Below are 24,165 nucleotides of genomic sequence, written 5' to 3' on the forward strand. Positions count from 1 at the left end.
AGTACAGCATAGAGAACATAATAATATTTTAATAACTATACATGGTGTCAGGTGAGTATAAGACTTATCTGGGGGATCACTTTGTAAGCTATATAAATGTCTAACCCTATGTTGTACACCTGAAATTAATATATATTTTATATTAAATTAATACAAAATGTCAACTGTAATTTAAAAATAAGAAAATCAACTGAAAAACACACACAAAACAGGCAGTGATTAAAAAAGGCTGCTAAAGGCAAGAGTAGGACCAATGAGTAAGGCTTACTAGAACCTGGAATAGGCAGGATGGCAGTGGTTGTAGACTAATAGAATAAGGTGGGTTGATGAGATGATGAGTGTAAAGTTTTATTTCCACGTTAAAAACCTTCTTTGTAATGTTTAATACAGAGTTGTTCCAAGACTGAAATTCATTATTTCAGTTATGTGTGAGATAAAAGGGGTCAGAGGTGGTAGCCTGTTTATACGCTAGGAATACATCACTGTGATTTGGGATGTGCTAAATCACTGTGATCACATTACCCAAAACATTCTAGTTAGTTGATGCCACTGTGGAAATCACAAAGTTTCAAATTGCCCAGGGTATTGTAAACAATCCGCAGTCTGATTTGAACAGTGTTACACTGAAGTCCGGATTGTATCATGTTGCAGTAACAATGGAAACTTTCCCTGGCATGCTGGTGTTCCCCAGCTGGGGCTGCCTTAGCAGTACCCATGTGTACCTGTCATTACCACAGATTTATTTTTATTTCCAGAACTTTTTAAACCGGTCAGTCTGCTTCAAAATACCCCTAACTGTCCTTTTCTTTTTAATAAGGTTACCTATTTTTGCAATCCCAAAATTATGGCTTTAGTTATATCTTAATTTAAAATAAAATCTTTGGAGGAAAAACATGTCTTTATTATATTAAAACTAGAGGCCTGGTGCACGAAATTTGTGCATGGGGGAGGGTGTGTGTCCCTCAGCCCAGCCTGCACCCTCTCCAATCTGGGACATCCCTCTCACAATCCAGGACTGCTGTCTCCCAACTGCTCGCCTGCTTGCCTTCCTGATTGCCCCTAGCCATTTCTGCCTGCCAGCCTGATCACCCCCTAACCACTCCCCTGCCAGCCTGATTGATGCCTAACTGCTCCCCTGCCAGTCCAATTGCCCCTAACTGCCCTCCCCTGCAGGCCTGGTCACCCCTAACTGCCCTCCCCTGCAGGCCTGGTCACCCCTAACTGCCCTCCCCTGCAGGCCTGGTCACCCCTAACTGCCCTCCCCTGCAGGCCTGGTCCCCCCCCAACTGCCCTTCCCTGCAGGCCTGGGTCTCCCCCCAACTGCCCTTCCCTGCAGGCCCGATCGCCCCCAACTTCCCTCCTCTGCAGGCCTGGTCACCCCTAACTGCCCTCCCCTGCAGGCTTGATCGCCCCCAACTACCCTCCCTTGCAGGCCTGGTCCCTCCCAACTGCCCTCCCCTGCTGGCCATCTTGTGTCCACATGGGGGCATCCATGTTGTGTGTTGGAGTGATAGTCCATTTGCATATTACTCTTTTATTAGATAGGATATATGGGCTCCAGATTACTTAAGGCATGTCTGGCATGGAGTAACACAATGCTTTCAGACAAAGAACCACTTTAGACTGGAAGGTCATTAACAAAAATTTTAAGAAAGCAAAAAGCATGGGTAAATTTTGCTAAGGCATCCACAGTTTAAAAGAAAGTCAGCCAATTTATCTGCTAATTTGCATATTAATTTCAAAAAGTACTAGTTACTCCAGGTTCATTTCTAAAATTTGTCATAAACATCGACTTCTATTTGTAATATTTGGTAGCCAAATGACCTATCATATTAGGTTATTTAGAAAGAACACAGTTAAAAAAGTAGTTCTAGCATTATGATGCTGAGTGTAGTGATCATAAGTCATAATTCAGAGAGTGTAATTAGATGTTACCCCAAAATTAAGATACTGATTTTGGCACACACATTTTAACATTGATCACTCAGGTTTGGGTGGCATGCTCTGCAACTTTAATCTCAGCTAATTTTTATGTTTTAAAATTTCTCCTATCTGATTGTTTTCCAAATGAACTTGCAGAGGACTGAGATGGTCAAAATACACCTCATTCGGGGACAGAAGCTCTCTCTGATCCTGCTGTTAGCTGGTCTCACCAGCTTCCTGCCTGCCATCCCAGTCCACCCCTACCTCGTTTCTTATTTCTAAATAATAGTTATCCTTTCTTCCAGACAAGGGTGATTATGTGCCCTGTACTCTGTATTTCATCACCTGTCATCACTTTTCCACCTTGATCAAATTAAAAGCAGGCTTAAGCTTTTTTCCATATACATAAAATAGCAACAGCCACCTTCCCTTTCCTTTTAGTCTCTCTTGTTAGCTTCCTTTCTCTTCTTCCCTCCCATCCTTAGAGTTCTGCTCAGTGTAATTGTCCTCTGTGGGTCTTCATTTCCCTTTCATTCCCCAGCCCACTGCACTCCGGTTTCCATTCCAGTGTTCTAATGAAATGGCCCTTTCTAGCCAAATCTAGTTCTTTTTCACTTGACCTCTTTGTAGCATTTGCCACTGGTAATTTGCCTTTTTACAATTTTTATTTCACTCAAAATAACACCTGTAGATCAAAGCACTTCTAATGAAAAGCTGTAATCATGTCCTTTCCCTTTCTCACCCATCTCCTACCTTTTCTTCCCTAGTCTCCTTTCTACCTCTCATCTTGGGTTGACTGTAGTGTTAGTCTGACACTGTCAAGGTTGATCACATTTTTGTTTATTTGATAATCAAATTAAATTTTTCTTGCTCTATTGGCAGGTTGATTTCAATTGTTGAACATCCAAATTCAGCTTTTGCATTAATATCAGTAGGGAGATACTATTTACTATGAAGCCGTTTCCTTCTCTGTGTTTCCAATGTTTCGGTTCTGTTTAAATGAAAACGTTCACAGTCAAAAGCTTGAGCCACATACTAGCCAGAAAAAGGACTAGGTGCTAGGGGTAAGCAGTCTACACCACTTGTAGCAGGGCTAGATGGAGAAGACAGTGTGACCACCTTCCTGGGTTTGAAGGGGCTGTTTCACACAATGAATTTGGGGAAGAAAAATGTAAGTTGAATTTACACTGGCTGTAGATAAAGGGGGCGAGAGAAGGTGAAGTGGAGCTAGTTCTGGGGTAAGTACATAGACCGTAAGGAAGAAGTGTTTGCTCTTTTTGGATTGGTGGTAGGCAAGTCTGTAAAGTTCACATGTAAGCAAGAAGTGGAGGTACCTAGTGGTTGGTGGTGCCTGGCTGTCCTCTTAAAATAATTGTAGAAATAGCCACCAGGGTGTTAATTCTAATTTTCAACATACACTCAGAAATGTAAGTCATCTTGTGTGGGTTTGGCCTGCAGCTATTAACTGATTAGCCTTTCCTCTCTTCTTTCCACCCACTGACCTGCTGTAATTTAAATTAGGGCACCATAGAAATTTTTTCTTGTCAATTTTGTGCTCCTCAAAAGAGATGTTCAGATGGATAACCCTTTCTTGAATGGCACCAGTTGCTCAAAATCTATTTTAGTTTACTTCCTATGTGGATTATAACTTGGAAATAGTCTTTTTTTTTTCTTGAGTTTCTGATACTTTTTAAAAAATAGGGAGAAGAATCTTATGCCTTTTTTTTTAGAGTTATTAGTGAAGGAGAATTTATTAGTGAAGCAGTGAGACAGAGAATGACTAGACCACAGACAGAGTAGTTGAATCTTATGCCTTTTTAAAAATCCATTTACTAGCTTTATAATCTTTCTTTTTATTGCTTACAATCCCTTTCATTTGTCGTCATGAAACCCACTGATTTCCTGTTCTTATTTGGACTAGTTGTTTCACATTTGGAATATGCCTTAATAGTGTAGCTTTCTGTGTTTCCTAGAGTTTGTCATTGCCTTTCTTTTTTTCCCTTTTTGTTCTTACATAATGTATCATTACCATATCCTCATTTTCCCCTTCAGACTCTCAGTCACACTATCTGTTGTGTGGAATGCCCCTTTATTACCAGTCTTTCTACTTGCTCTATTTTCAATTGGTTGCCCTCTGGGTTTGCTGCACGGCTCTCAATTTTGGACTTGTCTTCCTTGCTCTCTCACTTGGGCTACTATTTTCTAAATATACGTGTGTGTTTTTTAAAAAATCTTATTTTGTTTGAGTATATCTTCACATTACAGAGGAAGAAAGAATAAATGTAAATGTATTACAACACATTTCTTTAAAAATAAAGTGAGGGAGTACCTGGGAAATAAATTTTTCTGAGCTCTTGTATATCTGAAAATGTTTGCATTGTGCCTTTATATTTGATAGATTTGTGGGTGACCTACTTTGATTTTGGGCTTTCTTTCTTTCTTTCTTTCTTTCTTTCTTTCTTTCTTTCTTTCTTTCTTTCTTTCTTTTCTGGAAGCTTTTAGTCTCTCCTTTTTATCCTTGTTACCTGGAATTTCACGGTGATGGATGTGACTAGGTCTGGATCTTCTTTCATTTGTCCCGGTTAGAACTAGTAGATCCTGTCAGTTTGCGTACTCCTCTTTCTCTTGAGCTCTGGGGAGTTTTCTTTCATACTGTTTATCCAATAATATTCTTCTCTATATTTTATCTCTTTTTCCAGGTAATTCTATTAGGCCTATCTTGGAATAGCAGGGTGGATTCTTTATATTGATTATCTCTTCTCTCTTTTATCCTTCCTTGATTTCTTTTTTTAAATTTTCTGAGAGGTATTCTAGAATTCTAACCCTGTATTGATTTTTAAAATTTTTGGCCAATCTTATCTTTAATATTAAAGAATCTCTTGATTTCTTATTACATTTTCTAGCATCTGTTTTATAGGATATTAGTTAAGAACATGAAATCATGTGCTTGGGGTCAGATTGTAGTCTTACCACTTATTAGATGTTATAATATTGGAAATATCTCTTAACTTCTCTATGCCTCATGAAGGGATGATGATGAGAATGAGTTAGCATGTGTAAGACACTGAGAACAGTTCTGGTACCTGAGATAATCCTTAATACAGTTGAGTTGTCCTGAGATCAGGTGGAGCATGATGGCATTGGCTCTGGAACCAGATTGTCCCCAGCTCTGCCATCTACTTGTGGCTTTGGGCAAGTTTTGTTTTATTGACTTTTTAGTTTGAATAACTTTTAACGTATAAACTAGTTCCAAAAATAGTACCAATTTTTTTTAAAAAAATATATTTTTATTGATTTCAGAGAGGAAAGGAGAGGGAGATAGAGACAGAAACATCAATGATGAGAATCATTGATTGGCTGCCTCCTGCATGCCCCCCACTGGGGATGAAGCCCGCAACCTGGGCATATGCCCTTGACTGGAATTGAACCCGGGACCCTCCAGTCCGCAGGCCGATGCTCTATCCACTGAGCCAAACTAGCCAGGGCACTACAAAAAATTCTTGCAGGCACCTCATTCCAATTCCCCAAATGTTAGTATGCAGTTATCAAAATCATGAAATTAACACTGATAACAATATTATGTAATCTACAGATTATTTACATTTCACCAGTTACCTACTGATGTCCTTTTTCTGGTTCCAGGGATCCAAACCAGGATGAAATTTTGCATGTAGTTGTTATATCTCCTTTAATCAGGACAGGTTTGGTTTTTCTTTCCTTTTTATGTTCTGAGTTTTCTTATGATTAAATTTAAGTTATGTGTGTGTTTCCCCCCAAAATACCACAGAAGTTATATTTATTGTGTCCTTCCCAATGCATCATATCAGGAGGGACATATGTGCATATTTTGTATCACTGGTGCTGTTGACTTTGGTCACTGGGTGACGGAGTGCCTGCCAGGGTTCTCCTTTGTAAGGTTACCATTTATTTGTCTTGTGCTTAATAAGCATCATATGGGGAGATACTTCGAGACTATGTGGATGTCTTATTTCTCATCATATTTTTACTCAGTGATTTTAGCATTTATTGACTGATGCTATTCTAACTTTCCATCTTTTCTTAACGTTTACCTTCTTTGATAGTGAGAAATCTGGCTTTATCCGCAAAACATTCTCAGGCACCCTCCCTTTCTCTCTCCTGCCCTCCCTCTCTCTCTCCCTCCCTCAATACATGTCAATATCCCTGTGAAAAACAAATCTACTAACCAGATATCTGGCAAGCTTTTTGGACAATTTTAGATAAATTTGGACAGTTATGTTTTAAAATATTAGTTCTGCTTGATTGTTTTGTTTTACTTCTTCAGAGACTCCAGTTTTACATAAGTTATTCCTTATTTACTTGCCTTTTATTTCTATTGTGTCCTCTCTGACCCTTTAAATTTTTTCTTTATATCCTTTTTATTTTTCTGATTCTTTTTTGTTTTTCTTCTATGACTGTTATTACATTTTCATCTATGTTTACTCTACACTGGTGCTTGTGTTTATACCTTATTTTTTGATATGATTATCTTATCCCTCTCCCTGAGTTTAATTACCCTTCTTTTAATTTTCACTATGTTTTGCCCATTTTTCTTTGTACATTTTGACTATCTGATTCAAAGTGATTTTTAATATCCACAAATTTTTGTTTGAATATATTTAATTCAATTTGGAGTGTTTTCTTCTATTTCTTTTTTTTTTTTGGGGGGGGGGTTGGTTTCATTCGCTCAGATGTGTTGATTTTTTTTGTAGTAATTTTATATAGACTTGATTAGTTTTCATGTGTTCATTTTGTGGATTTTGGGTGGCTTATGAGATCCTTAATTCATTGGAAATCTCATTCTATCACTGCAGCAAATCCAGTTCTTTAGTAACTTAATTTGTGTGTGTGTGTGTGTGTGTGTGTGTGTGTGTGTGTGTGTTCAGGGGAGGGTTTGTATGTCCTCTGATTTTTGTTTTGTTCTTTTTGTTTTGCAGGACGCTAGGTTTTCCTGTTTTGTTTCTTTTCCTCCTTACCTCCCAGTAGCCAAAGGGTATCTGCCACTCCCTTCCTTTTGCCCCTTTCTCCTCCAGAGCGACTTGGCCACTTCAGATCACGTGTACATCAAAGTTCCTTTCCTGCAGTCAATGCCTGGGTTATGCTTTCGTATCTACAAACTCTAGGGCCTTACTGTTTCTGGTGATAGTTATAAACCCATTTTGTTCCACTAGCGCCCTCTTCTCTCTTTCTTGCAGTTTTTGTCAGACTGTTCTTGCTTACTGTGGAGACTTATGGAAGGAGCACAAGCGATTGCTCATTGGATTTGATGTTTTTTCTTTTTTACCTACAGCTATTTTGAAGTCTGAACATTCTGTGGTGTCTACGTATGTTGAGGACATGATTTGTGTGTAGTTTTGTTTTTCTTGTCATTCTTTATAGAGGATATGTGGAGAGATGCAAATCTAGGCAGCCCACCTATCTGGAAGCTCTTGGGCAAGTTTTTAACTCTCTGAGCTTAGTTTCCTCATATGTAAAATGGGAATAATAATAATACCAAATTAATCTAGATTTCGTGAAGGTTAGGAGAATATTTATGAATTGTTTAGAACACTATAATTCACATAAGTGCTCAACAATTTGTAGTTGCTATTATTATCATAATGTTATGGATGCAATATCGGCTAGAATGGTACTGTGGATACTATGAAAATAAAATAACTGATACTATCTAAAGTTGACCCCTCCCTTAGTACTGTGCATCTCATCTTCTGCCTTTTCATGGATTGTGCTTCTGCAGCCATGCTTTAGCTTCTGCATCATCTGTGGGTTTTTTTCTGACTTCCTCTTGTTGTCATGCAAAGTAGGCTAAAGACAACCCATTTTTTTTCTCTCTTTATTGATTAAGGTATTACATATGTGTTCTTATCCCCTCATTGCCCTCCACCCCCCCACTCATGCCCTCACCTTCCTGGTGTCTGTGTCCATTGGTTAGGCTTATATGCATGCATACAAGTCCTTTGGTTGATCTCTCCTCCTTACCCCCACCCTCCCCTACCTTCCCTCTGTGGTTTGACGGTCTGATCGATGCTTCTCTGTCTCTGTATCTGTAAAATCTGCAAAGAAACAGCAATCCTAAATGATTCACTAGATCAGATGGACTTAATTGACATCTTCAGAACATTTCACCCCAAAGCCACGGCCTATTCATTCTTCTCAAGTGCACATGGGACATTTTCAAAGATAGACCACATATAGGGTCATAGGCAAAGTCTCTCCAAATTCAAGAAGATTGAAATCATATCCAGCATCTTTTCAGACCACAATGGCATAATATTAGAAATAAACTACAACAAAAACAAAAAAATTCAAACACTTGGAAGCTGAATAGCATACTATTAAACAATGATTGGGTTACCAAAGAGATCAAAGAAGATATTAAAAACATCCTGGAAACAAATAACAAAACAATCAAAAATCTATGGGACACAGTGAAAGCAGTCCTGAGAGGGAAGTTCATAGCTCTACAGGCCTACCTCAAAAAACAAGAAAAAATGGTAATATTATCCAACTCTACAACTTAAAGAATTAGAAAGAGAGCAACAAGAAAAGCCCAGAGTGAGCAGAAGGAAGGAGATAATAAAGATCAGAACAGAAATAAATGACATAGAGACCAAAACAACAACAACACAACAACAAAAAACAAACAAACACAATACAAAAGATCAGTGAAACCAAGATCTGGTTCTTTGAAAGGATAAACAAGATTGATGAACCTCTCTAGCCAGGCTCACCAAGAAGCAAAGAGAGAGGACTCAAGTAAACAAAATCAGAAATGAAAGAAACGAAATAACAACAGACTCCACAGAAATACAAAAGATTGTTAAAAAATACTATGACCAACTCTATTCCAACAAACTAGACAACCTAGAGGAAATGCACATATTCCTAGAAAAATATAACCTTCCAAAACTCAATCAGGAAGAATCTAAAAATCTCAATAGGCTGATAACTATGGAGCAAATTGGAGCAGTCATCAAAAAGCTTCCAGCAAACAAGCCTGGGGCCAGATGGCTTCACAGGGAGTTTTACCAAACATTCAAGGAAGAACTAAAACCTATCCTCCTCAGACTATTCCAAAAAATTCAAGGGGAAGGAACACTTCCAAGCTCCTTTTATGAAGCCAGCATCACCCTAATACCAAAACCAGATAAAGACAACACAATGAAAGACAATTACAGGCCAATATCCCTCATGAATGTAGATGCCAAAATCCTCAACAAAATTCTAGCAAATTGAATCCAGCATTACATTAGAAAGATCATGCACCATGACCAAGTAGGATTTATCCCAGGGATGCAAGGATGGTACAATATCCACAAATCAAGAAACATGATACATCACATAAACAAATTGAGAGAGAAAAATCATAGTCATATCAAATGATACAGAAAAAGTATTTGACAAAAGTCCAACACCCTTTCTTGATAAAAACCCTCAGCAAAATGGGAATGGAGGGATCATGCCTCAACATAATAAAAGCCTTATATGACAAACCTACAACCAACATCATACTCAATCGGCAAAAACTAAAACGATTTCACCTAAGAACAGGAACGAGACAGGGATGCCCACTATCACCACTCCTGTTTGACATAGTACTGGAAGTACTAACCATTGTGATTAGACAACAATAAGAAATAAAAGGCATCCAAATTGGAAAAGAAGACATAAAACTGCCCTTATTCGCAGATGACATGATACTGTACATAGAAAACCCTAAAGACTTCATCAAAAAACTATTAGACTTAATAAATGAATTCGGCAATGTAGCAGGATACAAAATTAACACCAAGAAATCTATGGCATTTTTATACACCAATAGTGAACTTACAGAAAGAGAGATTAAAAAAATGATCCCATTTACCATTGCACCAAAAAAGGTAAGATACCTAGGAATAAACTTAACTAAGGAAGTAAAAGATCTGTACTCAGAAAATACAGGACACTGAAAAAAGAGATAGAGGATGACATAAATAGATGGAAGAACCATGTTCATGGATTGGTAGAATCAACATCATTAAAATGTCCATACTACCCAAAGCAATCTATAGATTCAAGGCACTTCCCATTAAAATACCAATGGCATATTAAACAGACCTAGAACCAACTCTCCAAAAATCTATCTGGAATTAAAAAATACCCTGAATAGCTGCAGCAATCCTGAGAAAGAAGAACAAAGTGTACGTGGGATCTCAATACCAGATATCAAGCAGTATTACAAAGCCACTGTTCTCAAAACTGCCTGGTACTGGCACAAGAACAGACATATAGACCAATGGAATAGAATAGAGAACCCAGAAATCGACCCAAACCACTGTGCTCAATTAATATTTGCCAAAGGAGGCAAGAACATACAATGGAGTCAAGATAGTCTCTTCAGTAAATGGTGTTGGGAAAATTGGACAGATACATGCAAGAAAATGGAAAGACAACCCATCTTTAAAAAAATCTTTCACTGATCTGTTTCTCCCTCTAATTCTGTACTCTATTTCTCTGTTCCACATCGTAGTAGAATTTTTCTAAAAAGTTGCCTATACTGGTTGTCTTCAGTTTCACACCTCCCATTGTCTCCTTAAGCCACACATATGCCTTTCAGCCCCCACTGCGCTACTGAAATGGTTCTTACCAAGTTTACTCTTACTTACCAAGCATTAACTCATTAACTTCTGTGTTTTGATCCCACAGTAGCATTCGACCTGGTGAACCACTCTTGTTTTTATTATTGTTTTAAATTATTATGAAGTCCTTCAGGCATAAAAGAGTACTTAATTTATATAATGTACATGTGTATTTGCCTTCTAGTTAAAAGAATGAAAATCATCAAATCATTTGAAGAGCACCTCCTCCCGCCCCCCAATTCCTTCCTATGCTCCCAGATGTAGCCACTATACTGAATTGGTATTTCTTGTTCCCACACTTGTTTTGTAGTTTTGCTACATGTGTTTTCCTATATAATATGTAGTGTTTTATTTTTTTAAATTTTTTATTTATTTTTTTTCATGTAGTGTTTTTTCAAATGTTTTTAACCTCCATTTTAAAAAAAAATTATTCTTGCCCTAGCCGGCTTGGCTCAGTGGATAGAGTGTCAGCCTGCGGACTGAAGGGTCCCAGGTTCGATTCCAGCCAAGGGCACATGCCTGGGTTGCGGGCTCAATCCCCAGTGGGGGGCGTGCAGGAGGCAACTGATCAGTGATTCTGTCTCATCATTGATGTGTCTATCTCTCTCTCCTTCTCCCTTCCTCTCTGAAATCAATAAAGAAATATATATTAAAAAAAGATTATTCTTAAGTATCTTTTTCTGCAACTTACTCTTATTATTCAACATTTTGTTATGAGAATCATTCATGTTGCCATGCATGAATGACCCCAGAGTGTTAATTTTCACTGTGTATATAGTATTCCATTGTCTGAATAGACTATAATTTATCCATTATGTTGTAGACAGACACTTAATTTGTTTTCACTGTTCAGTTGTTACAAACAGTCCTTCTAGGAACATTGTTATAAAAATCTCCTTAGATGTGGTTTCTGTTTGATAATACCTGGAAGTAGAGTTCTTGGGTTTTAATGTATTTAACTACACTCTTCTTTTGAATCAACTTGTTCTAGGTGTCCATGATACCACACTTGTTTGATTTTCATCTTACTTCATAGGCCAGGCGGTCTCCTCTCATTTTCTGGATCCTCATTCTCTACTGCATTCTATATTTTAGTGTCCTGGGGATTTGTCTTTGGCTCTCTTCTCTATATTCCCAGCTTCTGGCTCCAATTCACTCTAATTTATCCCTATGCTGATCCCAGGATAATCTTTATCAAATGCAATCCAGTCATGCCACCACTTTGCTTAAAGCTCTTCAGTGGTCCCCTGCTGCCTCTAAAGTCCAAGTTCTGTGTCATGGCCAGAACCACTAAGGATTAGCAACACCCCCCCCCGCCCCCCTACACACACCCCCCTCACTCCCCATTTCTTGTATCTCAGCTCCTACCTCTTCTCTAAAGGATCTTGAAGACCATCTCTCCAGCAGGCTGGACCTTTGCTCAGACCATTTCCTTTGTTCACAGTTTTCTTCCTCCTCACTCCTTAGCTGCCTGGTAAACTTTTGTTCCTTTTAAAAGATGACTTACATGTTGCTTTTTCAAGGAGGTCATACCTGACATCTTCAGGAGGAAGTAAGAAATTGCTTCTCTGTGTTCTTCCTTCTTTGTTATCTCTATTATACTTCTTGACTCATTGATCCAGCAAATATTTATGTATTGCCTACTATATGCTAGAAACTGTTCTAGACATTGGGCTAGAACAGGATGAGACAGACAGGGTTCTTATTTTCCAAGGAGTCTACATTCCGAAGAGTAGAAAAGAGAGAAAACAAGTAAACAATATTATTTTAGACACATAATGTGGTAATGTGATAGAGAGAGAGTGTGTATGTAGGGGGTGGGGTGGGCGGAGAGTAGATGGGGATGGGCATTAACTTCAGATGGAGTGAGATGCTGCTTGATTTGAGACCTGAGAGATGAGAAGGAGCCAGCCCTGCAGTGATCTGAAAGAAGACTATCCTAGGCAGAAGGAACAGCAGTACAAAGGCTCTGGAGCGAGAATGAATTTGGTATGTTTAAGGAAGAGAAGGAAGGCCAGTGAGGCAGGAGTATAATGAGCTGGGGGAAGGGGTGCTGTATGAAATAAAATCTGAGAAGTGGGCAGGGTCCGATCATGTGGGGCCGTATGGGTAAGATGTGTCGATTTTAAGTGTAGTGGGAAACTATCGGAAGATTCTGTGTGAGAGAGTGGCATGATCTCATTTATGTCTGGAATTACCACTCTGGCTGGTATGAGGAATTAGGAGGACAGAGTGAGAGCAGAAACCAGGAAGGAGTTCTTGCTGCAGGTAGAAAATGTTGGTAGCTTGGATTACTGTGGTGTTTGTAGTGTCCATGGGAAGAAGTGGGATGACTTAGGATATATTTTGAAGGTAGGCAGAGAGGACTGGCTGATGGATAAGATGTGTTGGTTTTAAGGAGGGAGGGGATCAAGAAAAGGATCCCTGGCCTTTTTTGAGTGCCATTTACTGACATGTGGATGACTAGTGGTGGTGGCAGCGATGAGAGAGTTCTGTGAGGGAGGAATCAGAAGTTATTTTTAGATATTTTAAGTTGGACATGCCTCTTAAGACTGCAAAGTATAAATGGCAGGAAGTCATTTGGATAGGTGGCTCTGAAGGTCAAGGATTGCCTTTGTTTGTTGGGGCTGCTATAACAAATTACCAGAGACCGGGTGGCTTAAACAGTGAATGTTTATTTCTCCAAGTTGTGGAGGCTGGAAGTCTGAGATTAGGGTGCAGCACAGTTGGGTTCTGGTGAGGACCCTCTTCCAGATTGCAGATCACCGGCTTATATTCTCACATGGGAGGTGGAGGGTGAGGGGTACTTCTGGCCTTTTCATAAAGGGGCACTAATTAGGCTCCACCCTGAAGACCCAGTCACTTCCTAATACAATCACATTGGGATTAGATTTCAATATCTGATATTGGGTGGAACACAGACATTGAGTTTATAACAGGGATGGGGATAGATAATTTTGGGAGTCAGCAACTTATTATATTTTAAAGCTATGAGACTGGGTAAAATAACTGAGAGTTTGAGTGTAGATAGAGAAGAGAACTGAGGGTAGGGCTTTGGACACCATAGCATTTAGAGAATGAGAGGTAGGGGTGTGAGAGGGAGTCATAGAAGACCATAGAAGGAGAGAGTGTCAATTGTGTCATGCTGCTTAGAGTTAGAATATGATAAAGGCACAGGTATGACCACTGGGTTTGACCGCATGGAGGTCACTGTGACCATGATGAGTGGTCAGAAGGTAGAACTTAGCACATCACTTTAATGAACTGCATATGTATCTGTCACCTCCTCTAGAGTGTGTGCTAACCCTAATTCCTTCTAAGGCTTAGCACTTAATAGATGGTAAATAAATGCCTACAAGTTTAATTTTTACAAAGTAGTTTAAAGAATAATATACTTTCCCCTCCTCATTTAGGATGCTTTTAGATCACTGACCCATCCCACCAATTTGCAGCAGTTCCAGGAGTATAGTCATATGAATAATAGCTTAGAGGAAACACAATGAAACAAATCCATTTTAATAGAGGTTCACAGTGCATCCTGCAGCCATCATGCTGTGGTGAACCAGGGCCTTGCTTTGGACTCCGAAGGCCTGCCTCAAGCTCTGCTGCACTGCTTGGCCCTGCTGGATGTTGGGTGCTGGTGGCAGGTCCCCCACACTCTCTGGATCATGGCTCTTCAGCTGTTCTATGTGGATAATATTAACAAGTTCCTCTCACAGGATTTTTGTGAGCAGCAAATGATCTAATGCACAAAGTAAAAAGCTACTCTGTAAGAGCTATGTTTGTAAAAATAATTGGATTACCCATTTGGTCACAGACTTACAAAGTAGATTAGATCAGAGTATTATCCTATCTAATCTAATAAAGAGGGAATATGCAAATTGACCATCATGCTGTAACAAGATGGATGCGCCCACAGCGGAGGCAGGGATCCCGTAACACAAGATGGCTGCGCCCACAGTGGAGGCCGAGTTCCCGTAATGAGCCTTAATGAACAATCAGCAGGGACTTGAGGCTGTGTGGCGCTGGGCCAGGGTAGGGGCCGTGAGTCCGTGCCCCCCGCCTGGTGGGGCTTGACAGGGGACCTGAGGCCACGCCCCCCACCATGTGGGGCTTAATGGGGGACCTCAGGCCACGCCCCCTGCCCACGGGGTTTGACGGGGGACCTCAGGCCACACCCCCCGCCCTGGCACTGGGCTGGGGGACCTGAGGCTGTGCCCCCTGCCTGGTGTGGCTTGACGGGGGTGGGGCCAGCTGGGTCTGGATCTAGCCCAATGGGGGAAGGGCTGGCCAGGTCTGGGTCTCGCGTGATTTTGAGGCACACGTGGGTGGGCAGGGACTTGACTCTGGTTCCCATGGCATGCCCCAGACTCTGACAGGAGGAAGATTTTCATATACATTTTACTAATTTTCTTTCACTTCTGACACTTCTATTATAGAGAAAGGGTAAATAGCAATATTAAAATATTTCCTCTAATTAATTCCCTTTTAATGTGCACGAATTTCGTGCACCGGGTCACTAGTGAAATTTATATTCAGGCAGTGGCGTAGGAAAGGCAACAAGTTTGGGAAGGACACAGATCACTGTAAAATGTAATACTTTTCTAGAAATATATAGGAAATTAATTTCTTTTGGCTTTGTCCCTTTATCATTCCCAGATAAATGTAATCATCCAGTTAGAACCAAAGAATAGACATTTACTTTAAAATTAAGTAATCAAATCTAGCAGTGGTCTGTTTACCCTAGTGTGGCATATCTGAAAGAATAAAATGTAGTTAGTGCTGTTTGTGGTTTTTTTCTTTTTTCTATTTTTTTTAAGTGAATATATTAATTCCGTTGGACAAATTTTCACCATGGTGATTACCCATTTCACTTTACTTCTAGGGTAAAAATCATGGTAAGAAACTCAGAAATTACTATGCAGCAAACAGCTGTCCTCCTCCTGCCAGAATGAGCAATGTGGTAGAACCTGTGGCTACCCCAGCTGTTCCAGTCCCTCCGCAGGTAAGACATGTGGCAGGGTGGAAGCTGTCCTATGCACAAATGGCCATGGATGATATTTGTCATCTATGTGCCCATCACGGTACAATTGGGTAAATACCCCTGAAAGGTCCCACTGGGTGCTTTTGACTCCTTGAACTCCAGGGCTGGATTTAATGCATGCCAAAATCCATGAGCCTTGAGATTTCTCATGCTTTGGTTATGATGCATGAAATGATGAAACAAATATTGTTTCATGAGTCTTTCCCTATGCATTTCTCAGAGTCCAAGCTTAAATGACCCTGTATCTAGGCTAAGCTAGAATAAAAACCAACAAACCCTGAATAGAACAAGAGATTGTTTAAACGTTTCTATCTTTATTGCAGTTAATCCCATTTACTTTATATTTTGCCTTCTATTGAGATTAGTTTCTTGAGATTGCATACCCTCCCCTCCCCCTTCTTCTTCCTCCCCTTCTTCTTCTCCTCTTCTTCTCCTTCTCCTCCTCCTCCTCCTCCTCCTCCTCCTCCTCCTTCTTCTTCTTCCTCTTCTTCTTCTTCCTCTTCTTCTTCTTTTTTAAACTTCTGGCCAGAGAACCTGTATAAACACTTTCGGGTTGAAAGCAGAGTTCTGTTTACTCTTTGAAAGATAGAGCAGGTGTTTCAAGCAAGGTATTCCTGTACTTTAACAGCCTCTGACATATGGATTCTACTCCTTAATCTGTCTTGAAGATTATTTGTCCTTAGAACAATACAGTGGTCATAAATTATAAGTCTAATTGAATACTTACTATGCCAGGTACTCTGCTAAGCACTTTTCATGCATTGTTTCATTCAGGGCTAGGACTAGAATGGGGAGAGGGATGCATTACATTTGGGCATAAAGTTTAAGAGGGAGACTAAAAACTCAGTAGTCAAGATAACTATTTATTTATTTTTTTGCTATTGTTAATCCTCACCCAAGGATATTTTTCCCATTGATTTTTAGAAAGAGTGGAAGGGAGGGAAGGAGGGTGGTGGGAGAGAGAGAGAGAGAGAGAGAGAGAGAAACATTTATGTGAGAGAGGCACATCGATTGATTGCCTCCTACACACGCCTCACCCAGGGCTGGGGATCGAACCTGCAGCCCAGATAGATGCCTTTGACAAGCAATCGAACCTGTGACCCTTTATTGCACGAGCCAACGCTCTAACCACTCAACAACACCGACCAGGGCCTAGATAACTGTTTTCAAAATTCAAAATTAATGTAAAAAATTCAATGGTGAACAAAAGGTTAAAAAACTTAGGGTAAGTATTACTGATTTTCCTTTTGCCTCAGGCTGCACTATGGCTTGGCATGGCAGTTACTGATCCTGTCGTTTTTTAACATTTTGATATTTTGTTCCTCATTGATTTTTTTGCATTTGTAAAAATATTCCATTAAAATATTATTTATTTTGATTGCTGGGGTTTTTTTTTGATGCTCTCTTAAATTTTGTGCCCATGGCACGTGCCTGCTTGCCTCATTCTTGTCCTGGTCCCTGACTTCATGGAATGCTTGCAGTAATTTAGCAGTATTGGCCTTATTACTCTGAGAGTAATCAATGGGCCAGCAACCTCGGTCTTACTTGGAAGTTTATTAGAAGCACAGGTAAGCTAAGTAACTTGTCCCAGGTGTTACATGTGGTGGGGCAAGAATTTTTTTGATCTTAGACCTCTACTCATCACGGTATAATTTTGCTTTTCTGAGTGTCAGCTGCCCAGTACCTAATGTATGGATAGCAATACCAGCTATTCCTCCATCCTCAAGAATTTGCGGGGGTAAATGAGATGTGTTAAACATAGAATCAGAGGACAGGAAAGTTCCCAGAATGATCTTCTGGCAGTATCTTGCCACAGTACTGAGTCCTGAAGACTGCTCTAGAACTGGATGGCTGCTCCCTGCTGGGACTGTTTTCAGCCAGCTCCGCCCTTTTGGGCAAACAGCCGGCCATAGCTTTCTTTCAGAGCACAGCTCTCTGTGGTGTTTGAAGACAGCTCTCCTGTGTCCAGAAAGTCTTCCCTTCCGGGTGAAACAGTGCTATTTCTTTCAGCTGGTCCTGATGTGATATGCTTTCCAGACTCTTATATATTTTATTCTCCTCCAGACAGAATCTAGTTTGTCGTTTTTTATTAGCCCAATAACATTTATTAAGTGCATAATATCTTTCAGGCACTGTATTAGACTTCCCTTAACTCAGTGGTCGGCAAACTCATTAGTCAACAGAGCAGCAAACCGCGGATGCAGCTTGCGAGCTGCAGTTTGCCAGCCACTGGACTAGGGGATAATCCCTGCTCATGGTATAAGACAGTGGTCGGCAAACTCATTAGTCAGCAGAGCGGCAAACCGCAGCTCGCGAGCTACATGTGGCTCGAGAGCCGCAGTTTGCCGACCACTGCCTTAACTCATTGTTTTCCAACCTGAATACAGTTGGCTGGGTCTGCTGATTATTTTCCCCTAATTATATTGTATTTGTAGACTCTTTGAGCAGGGGCTCATTTAAAAAAATGTATATACCTGTGGCTCTGCATTAGGTAGCAAGCCCTGTAAACTGTAGGTGATCAGTAAATGCTTATGGATGGATTCTGGGCTGACTTGACTTTTTCTGATAATATGATTTTAGCCTTTACCTATACTACCTTCAGTCTTCCATGCTGGGTTTTAAGGTTTTTTTTTTGTTCGTTTGTTTTTGTTTTTTAATTCCTCATTGGAGAGAGCAATGAGCCATTCATGATTTTGGTACATTGGTGATTGTCCTGCAAAACCATGATTAAGTGTCTCCTAGCCTTAGAGGGAACTTGGAGGAGGAGAAGGAAATAAGCTCCAGATTTTTCTTTTTAACCTTGTTTCTTATGTCTTTGATGTCAGATGGGCTCCTTTAAGCCGGGAGGTCGAGTGATCCTGGCCACAGAGAATGATTACTGTAAGCTCTGTGATGCCTCCTTTAGTTCTCCAGCTGTGGCTCAGGCTCACTATCAAGGGAAGAATCATGCCAAGAGACTGCGGCTGGCGGAAGCTCAGAGTAACTCATTCTCGTAGGTATTGCCGTTTTCTCTGAGGCCAAAGTGTTGTGTGAGACTGAGTGTCTGCAGAGAGAAAGCGTTGAAATGAATCCCTGTTTAGAAGTCTCACTCTTTTAAAATTTCTTTTCTCCAGGGAATCCTCAGAGGCCAGTCAACGGCGGGCCCGGAAAGAAGGGAATGAATATAAAATGATGCCTAATAGGAGAAATATGTATACAGTACAGAATAATTCAGGTATCCAGTGAATTTCCACATACCTTGGCTACTGCTGCAAATGGTCTCCTTTATTTTTATTTCTTTTAATGGTAATTGATAGCCCTGAGAATTTGGGGTAAGCTGCTTTGCTTGAATTGGTCTAGTGGCTTTTCAAGCTGGTGTTTATTTCAGGTCTCATTTATTTATTTATTTTCTATTTAGTATATTATTTATTTTTATCTCAAACTATAGTTTATGTTTTAAGATCTTTTATTATGGTTCCTTTATATTTCTTCTGGTATTTTCAGCTGAGGAATGTAAAATCGCTTATAAAAATGAGCTATTTGGTTTAAGGTTGCACAGTGATATATCCATATATATTGGGGAATATTAAAAGCATTATAGCATTGGTACTTAACCAGGGTAGTGAATTAGAATTGCCTGGGGAGTTGTTATAAAATGCACATGCCTGCACCAGGGCTCAGAGATTTTCAGTCAGTACTTTGGGAGTAGGACCCAGACATACATGTGCTTTGAAAATGCTTCCTCGGTATATACCTTCAGTTCAGAACAACCAGTTTATAGGGATGTTCTTTGCTTTTTCTGATTATCTTCAGGAGGGAGAGTAGGACTGAGTAGTCCCTCATCCTCCCTCTGCCCCAGCCTCCAGTGCATACACATACCAGCGTAGGTTATTCATGCGAATAGTAAAACAAACAACAAACAAAAACAGTTAATTGGAAAGGTAAGAGAAGCATAGAAAATAGGACATATAGAAACAACAATGTAATATAGTTGTAAAAAGCCTAAACATATATCAGTAATTGTGATAAATGTAAATTTACTAAATTCTCAGTTAAAAGAGGTTATAAAATTAGATGAAAAAATTAGCTAAAATGAAGGAAGCTGAGATAGCTATATTAATATTAGATGAAATAAACTTTAGATCAGAGGTAGTTTAGACTATTTTCTCTGACCAGAGAACAATTGAGATGTTAGTAACAAAACTATTTTTAAAAATCATGCAGAATTTTCAGTTGTTTGGAAATTTAAAAACACTTCTAAATAACTCATAGGCCAGAGAAGAAATTATATAGAGTATTACAAATTATTAGAACCAAATATCAATAAAAATACATAAAATTTGTAGAATGAAGTGAAAGCAATATGTTGAGAAAAGCCCCAACTATTTATTATAGGAGAAAAGGAAAGCATAAAATCAATAAGCTGTTGGTCCAATCTAAGAAGTCACTTATGTAAAAAGAATAAAAGAAAATTATTAATAATTCCACCAACATTTTTACATATGTCATTCCACTCTTTCTACATAATACTTCTTTAAAATAGAATTGCGATTATATTTTGTGATATTCTTATTTCACTTAATAGCATATTGTAATCACATTTTCATGTAATTAAAATATTTTCATTACTTTTCGTTACAGCATGGTTAACCATGGCAGTCTTTACTGTAATTTTTTAAATTGTATTTTTGGAACTCTCCTTTTCCCACATCATCCTCCCAAAGAAGCTTTTTATAAATACTGATGAAATAAATATCCTCACTGATAAATCTTTATGCATAAATTCTTAATATTATCTTAGGATAATTCTTAGAAATAGAATTTTTGGGTTAAAGAGTTGGCATAATTATTAAACCATATAATGCTGGGAAATTAAATCACTTTTAAAACTATCTGCTTTTTAGAGACATCGTCATTTAGAGTTTGGGTTTGGCTCTACAGTAACCTTTTTGACAAGAGTTGAAAGAATCATATTAGCTTTTAGATGAACCTGTATAAAATTGTAATTTAAAAAAATCCATTAACTTCACATTCATTTAAAGCTAGGAATTTGTGAATTTTATAATTTTAACTAAAAATACAAATTATAGTGATGGTTGATCAGACTGTTGTCATTCACTTAGTGACTATTTTGAAGTGAACTAATTACTTTTGTCTCTTGCTTTAGCAGGTCCGTACTTCAATCGCCGCTCTCGGCAGAGAATTCCGCGTGATCTGGCCATGTGCGTCACTCCAAGTGGCCAGTTTTACTGCTCGATGTGCAATGTTGGGGCTGGCGAAGAGGTGGAATTCCGGCATCATTTAGAGAGCAAGCAGCATAAAAGCAAGGTGTCTGAACAGCGGTACAGGAATGAGATGGAGAACCTGGGCTATGTATAGGGATCATTGTGTTCAGATAGAGCAGCTTATCCTGCCTGTTACTGCCTTCTGTCAACATGCCCTGCTTTGTGGTCCTTTTGATATAAGTACATTCCTCTGCTTAATGTTAATACACGTAACTGCAGTGGTACCGTGAGATGTCAACACTGGGGAAGGACAAGAGCGTGCTTCTTAGGTCATGATGCCTTTCAGGTCAGCTGTGTTGCGTTACTTAGAGCATGTGACCTCCCTACCCCATGAAAAATAAATTTTTATCTTGACCAAGTTCTGGTTAGTAAGAAGCCTAACCACTTAGAGCTTTAACTATTTAAAAATCTCATCTTCTTTTGCAATTTTGTGTAAAGGATTTTATTGAGTTCTTCAGATCACAGTAAAGCAGAGATTTCACTTTCCCAAGGCTCCTTTGGAACCTCACCTCAACTCAGTGTCTTGTGGGTAGGACATACTATTATAACCTGCGTTAGGGTCTTTCCCAGGACATGTTTCCTCTTACCATGTCTTCCCATGATTGCGATGAAGGTTCTTGAATTCAGACACCCCCGTCATCCTTGTGGACTTCCAAACAGTGTAACTGCATTTCCAGTTACGGATTTCACATGTTTGAATGCTACCTTTCCCCATCCCTCGCCACCCCGGTTGAGTTAGCTTGTCTCATAAGGTCATTTTCATGCCCCATCTATGTTGTGGGATTTCTAAGCCCCACATTTGAATATCCAATGAATTTAAGATAGATATATTTTTTTTAAATATTTTTCAGCTGGTTTTAGGAAATGTAAAGATGTGTTTGATTTTTCAATTTAGACTTCCTTCATTGATAAGAACTTGTTACTTATATGATGGCCTCAGTCATAAATTTAGATCTCTGGGTATTTGGTTTGGCAGACTTTGTAGATAAACTGATCCTTATATTTTACTTACATTCATCTGTATGTTGTTAGTTGGCTGTCCTGAAAAATACTGTTTCATAGATAGAGAGGGATTTTTAAAAAGTTGATTAAATTTCATTATCATCATTTCAAGTAGAAAAATACATGAACTTTGATTTCATTCTTTCTAATTCACCTTCCTTGAAGATAATAGAAATACATTGTAGATTACTTTTTATCTGATAATTACATCAGTATTATTAGTTTTGTATTTTTTTAAAGCTCTAGTGTATGTCTAGATTAAATAATGGAGTACTCTATGAACTTTCATTAACTGTATTTTATCTACTTACTATATTTACATGGATAAGGCTGGTGCTCATCCATACTTCTTTTGAAAGGCCACAAAGAAGTTTATGTTGAGCAGTATTTTTGCACTATGGTCAATTCATACTTGATTGCTTATTAAAAAATACCAAACTCCCATTTTCCCTTGAGAATTCTATATGCAAAGAGATGGGGAGAAGGAAAATTATAATCATTTCTTTCTTTAATACTTCTAAACAATGTTGAATGCCCTAGACCCATATTTAATATTCAGTTTTGTGACTAACCTTTGGTACAGTATCAAGTCACTCTTCTGTTGAAATGATGGTTTTTGAAAAGTAAAATTATTTAATAATATTTTTCTCTCCCAGAAACAGAAGAATAATGTTCAGTTCAGATTCTCTTTAGAGCTGTGACTCTTAGTAAAATAATCCTTTGTGCAGTAATTTATAAAATACAGTTGATTAGTTTAGGGCAATTTAGAACTTATTTTATTGGTCAGTACATTATTCATTTTGCTGCTAAGTATAATTTTTTGGTAGATTTTAATATTACAGTGCTGGCCACTTGGTTCTATGATTATTTAAAAATCCCATTTTCCCTTCTCTCTGTATGTGTATTTATATACATATAGACACGTGTAAAATTATAGGTATATGCTTTTATGTGATACCATAGAGAAGATTTCATTGAATTCCTATTTCAGATAACAGTAAAAGATTGTGGATAAGAATTTGCATTTTGTAAAAGTGACATTCACCCACGTTCAGTTTTCCTTTGCAAATAAAATTAAAGGAAGGGTTTTCCTCACTCTCTCCACCTAATATTTTCATTATATATACAAAAAGCAGTGGATTTAAGGCCTTGATGTTTTTTCCTGGTCTTTCGTGTTCAGGTTGCCAGTCTCCCAGTGCCCTTAATGGATGTTAGGAATGCATAAACGCATTTTCTTTGAAAGAAAAAAAGATTTATATTGTTATTTCTTACTTGCTATATTTCTTTGCACTAAAAAAGAGCTATGTGTTTATTTTATATGACACTTTAGATACCATATTGCCTACAATAACTTGGTTTGCTCCTTAATTTCTAAACTCTAGGAAGTTGATAAATAACTTCTGTGATCATTTATAGAGGTTACATACACATCCCCCTAAAAAGCCCCTACACATCTCTGTGACAGTGGGTTGTGTTCTGGGCTCGATACTTTGCAATGATCCGTGTTCCATAGGTGAGACAAAGGGTGAGGCTGTCAGAAAGGAAATGCCTGAATAATGACATTTCTGCATGGTGCAGTTTCTCATATCCACGCATTCCTCATAGACTGGTTTTCTCTGTCAGAAAGCTTGTTGTTACTACTGCCATCCGTGACTTGTGATCTCCGTTGACTTCATTTGCTCTGTAGTGTGCTTTTGACTTTGCACCCTGTGTTTCCCAGGAATCATGTTAGTGTCTTTTATATGCTGTGTACAAGGATGGACTGAGGCCCAAATGACATCTGGAGTCAATTAAATTGAGTAGATTTCAGTAATCACCTGTAAGAACTCATGGCATCCAAGTCTATCTTCTCTGTGAATATTTTTGTGTAAGCAGTCATTCAAAATCAATGTGAGACGATGACAGAAACTCTAACATATTGAGGGCAAGAAGTTGTAAAGGAAAAATTCCATGTCCCAATGAAAAGATTGGATTGCATATGCCTTCAAAGTGTTTTTTTTTTAAATAAATCTTTATTGTTCAGATTATTACAATTGTTCCTCTTTTTTCCCCCCATAGCTCCCCTCCACCCGGATCCCACCCCACCCTCTGCCCTTATCTCCCCCACACTGTCCTCATCCATAGGTGTATGATTTTTGTCCAGTCTCTTCCCGCACCCCCCCACACCCCTTTCCCCCCCGAGAATTGTCAGTCCATTCCCTTGCTATGCCCTGATTCTATTATATTTACCAGTTTATTCTGTTCCTCAGATTTTTTATTCACTTGATTTTTAGATTCACTTATTGATAGATATGTA

The 24,165-nt window shown here is 38.8% G+C and overlaps 1 protein-coding gene across 6 annotated transcripts in view; it reads left to right on the top strand.

Annotated features, from left to right (window-relative positions):
• ZMAT3 (zinc finger matrin-type 3) overlaps positions 1–24,165 on the top strand; it is a 40,410-nt gene that overhangs the window by 10,125 nt on the left and 6,120 nt on the right. The window contains exons 3-6 of one of the 6 annotated variants that reach the window (XM_080655903.1): positions 15,445–15,564; positions 18,429–18,595; positions 18,717–18,817; positions 20,750–20,924. In XM_080655903.1, the coding sequence (XP_080512029.1) occupies positions 15,445–15,564; positions 18,429–18,595; positions 18,717–18,817; positions 20,750–20,924 (563 nt within the window). Of the gene's footprint in view, positions 1–15,444; positions 15,565–18,428; positions 18,596–18,716; positions 18,818–20,749; positions 21,112–24,165 lie in introns of those variants that run through there. The other 5 variants (XM_080655905.1, XM_080655904.1, XM_080655906.1 and 2 more) reach the window with 5 other exon arrangements.

The sequence above is a fragment of the Plecotus auritus genome (assembly GCF_963455305.1).
Source record: "Plecotus auritus genome assembly, chromosome: 2".
NCBI lineage: Eukaryota > Metazoa > Chordata > Mammalia > Chiroptera > Vespertilionidae > Plecotus > Plecotus auritus.